Raw genomic sequence first — 2,500 nt, forward strand, 5'->3', positions numbered from 1 at the left:
GTGGGGGTGGCTGAGCCCAGCTGCTTATCCAGCACAAAGCCATCGCTGGACTGAGGCTGGCAGCAAAGCCCTCTGGGTAGCCATGTCACAGGCCTCGATTCTTCCTGGGGAAAGGCTCCTTCTGCTGGAGCTCACCCTCAGGAACAAAACCCCTCTGTGAACTGCTCTGCATTTGAAAAACCTCTTTCCCTGGCTCGCATGACTCTCACAGCGAATATCTGACATCGTTGCTAGCATGTTCACAAATTAAAAAGGAGCCTAATGATATTGCTTATGTTCATGCTGAGCATTAAAAAGGTAATGTCTAAAAGGTTTTATTGTGTTAATAAAACTCAGAGGTGGTCAAGACTTGGGTGCACACAGGGACGGAATGTCAAATAGTCATAATGTTATGACTTCATTTTTCATTTTGCGTTTTCAACTCTGCCTTGAAAATCAGAGATGGCTTCTAAAGAGAGAAAGAGACAAAATTATATCAAAGGAGAGGAAAAATTATAAGCTTGACTTATCTTTAATGTTATACATCAAAATGAAATTCCTGTGATATGTGGCGTGTGCATAAACAACACGGGCAGCTTTTGTCTTTGCTGAATTTAAATGAAAAGTCCCCCTAGATATTAATATGTGGACTTCATTTGTTAGCCTGCTAAGTCAGGGACTTATAACAAAAGCTTTGTAAACAAAAGATTAAACTGAATCGAGCTTTAGAAAATGAAAGGAAAACAAGAGTCAAGTAATCACAGATCAGACTGGGGCTGCTTAGATGGAAATCAGCGCAGGCCAGTGGAGTGGAAAATGTCTAATTGAACTATTTCATTACGCGGAAGTTTATGTCCCCCTTGCAGAATCCAAAATATTTGTATCAGAGAAGCCTTTCTTTTCCTCCTTTAAAAATATAGTCCTGCAGAGATGAAGTGTGACACCGAAGACCGCGTGGCCTCCTCGTCTCACCCTTCGCCCACCTCTGAACGGGGCCAGGCACGGCCAGGGCTCTCCCCACACCTGTCGGCTCTGCCGTGGGCGCAGGATTTGGGGCATCTAGAAGCCCCCCTTCCCAGAGCACCTGCTGCCCCCAGACCGGAACCAGCCCAGTGGCGGCCCCACCACGAGCTCTTTTACTAACCTTGGGTAACCTTTCGGGATCACCCGGATGTCTTGGGATCACTTTCTGCAACCTCTGAAAGCCGTAATCTATGGTTGGTTCATTAAGGGCTGTAACAGGACACAGAAATGCAGGTCAGGTTAATTACTTTTATGTCATCCATTACTCGTTTATTGCACGCTTACAAATAAATGTGTAATTCTCCTTTTCTGACGCTCTTGAAGGCAAGCCCCCCTGAATGCTAGTTCTGTCTGAAGGAATAGATTTCCCTCTTTCTTTTGCACATAAAAGCAATGATTATTTCTAATCTATAATTAGACTGGAAGCAAGTCAAAGGGTTACTCAATGTATTGTAAAAATGGTAGTGCAGCCAGAAAGTTGCAGGTCTTGGGGCCAGAGATAGCAATCACCACTGTCACGATCAGTGTCTACAGCACGCGGGGCCTTCCACACCAGCCAGGGATTTATGGGAAACTGGCAATTATGACATATGTCCAGCTATTGCTAGCTTCAGATTTATCCCTGTGGTCCTTTTTTGTCTAGCATGCTGCCTGAGCACAAACCAGGCAGGAGGACCACTTATCCTTGCAAAGCTTTAATAATCTGTGAATGGCTGACTACAAACTGATGGAGGGCACTATCATTCCACCAGCCTCACGAAATTGCCGGCCACAAATAGTAATTAATCTTTTTATCCCTCAAATTGTAATTTTGACTATGAACTGTGCGCGGCCATAAATCAGCAGCACACGCGCTATGTACAGTGCATGAATCATGGCCGGGACTCCGTCCGCCTGCACACACTGTGTTTAACAAGCTTTATAAGGAGCCATTGGGCTTTATTATGGCTCTGCCTGACTCCAACAAAAACTGAGCCCGGAGGCCCGGGGACGCGAGTTAAGATGAAAATACTTATTAGAGTACATTACTTCTTGATGTAGATATCGTTTTCTGTGGAGTAACGCCACGGTGTAGGGTGCGACATAAATCAGGGGGTTTTCTGAGACTAATAAGGCCTGCCGCCATCTATTCATTACTCAGCCCGCAATTTGGGCCATCACTCATTAGTCAGCACGTAATTCGATGATTAACACCACCCAACTCAGCAGGTCTGCGGAGTGCCGGGAACACAAAGGCGAGGGCTTCAAGGAACAAGGTTAGAGGCTGCCTTTGAAAGTGCTTTCCGAAATAATTGGTCACCGTCATCCTCGAGTGCTTGGGCTGCCGGTGTCGACACCCACAGCGGGTCTCGTAAGCACAGCCGGAAGACTCACACGTACACTCAATAACACGCCCGAAAGTCGAGGACCACAATATGATTTGACATTCCATCATACATCCCGGAGACAAAGGTCCGCACAGGAATGTGAAGTAAGACATTTTCTTGTTAATAAAGCA

At 45.8% G+C, this 2,500-nt stretch overlaps 1 protein-coding gene across 11 annotated transcripts in view; it reads right to left on the reverse strand.

The window, feature by feature from the left end:
* The window catches only part of EBF3 (EBF transcription factor 3), a 119,676-nt gene that overhangs the window by 11,883 nt on the left and 105,293 nt on the right, over positions 1-2,500 (reverse strand). For all 11 annotated transcript variants that reach the window (XM_046654919.1, XM_046654916.1, XM_046654915.1 and 8 more), the window contains exon 11: positions 1,124-1,212. In XM_046654919.1, coding sequence (XP_046510875.1) covers positions 1,124-1,212 — 89 coding nt within the window. The remainder of the gene's footprint in view (positions 1-1,123; positions 1,213-2,500) is intronic.

This window comes from Equus quagga, chromosome 2 (genome assembly GCF_021613505.1).
Source record: "Equus quagga isolate Etosha38 chromosome 2, UCLA_HA_Equagga_1.0, whole genome shotgun sequence".
NCBI classification, from domain to species: Eukaryota; Metazoa; Chordata; class Mammalia; order Perissodactyla; family Equidae; genus Equus; species Equus quagga.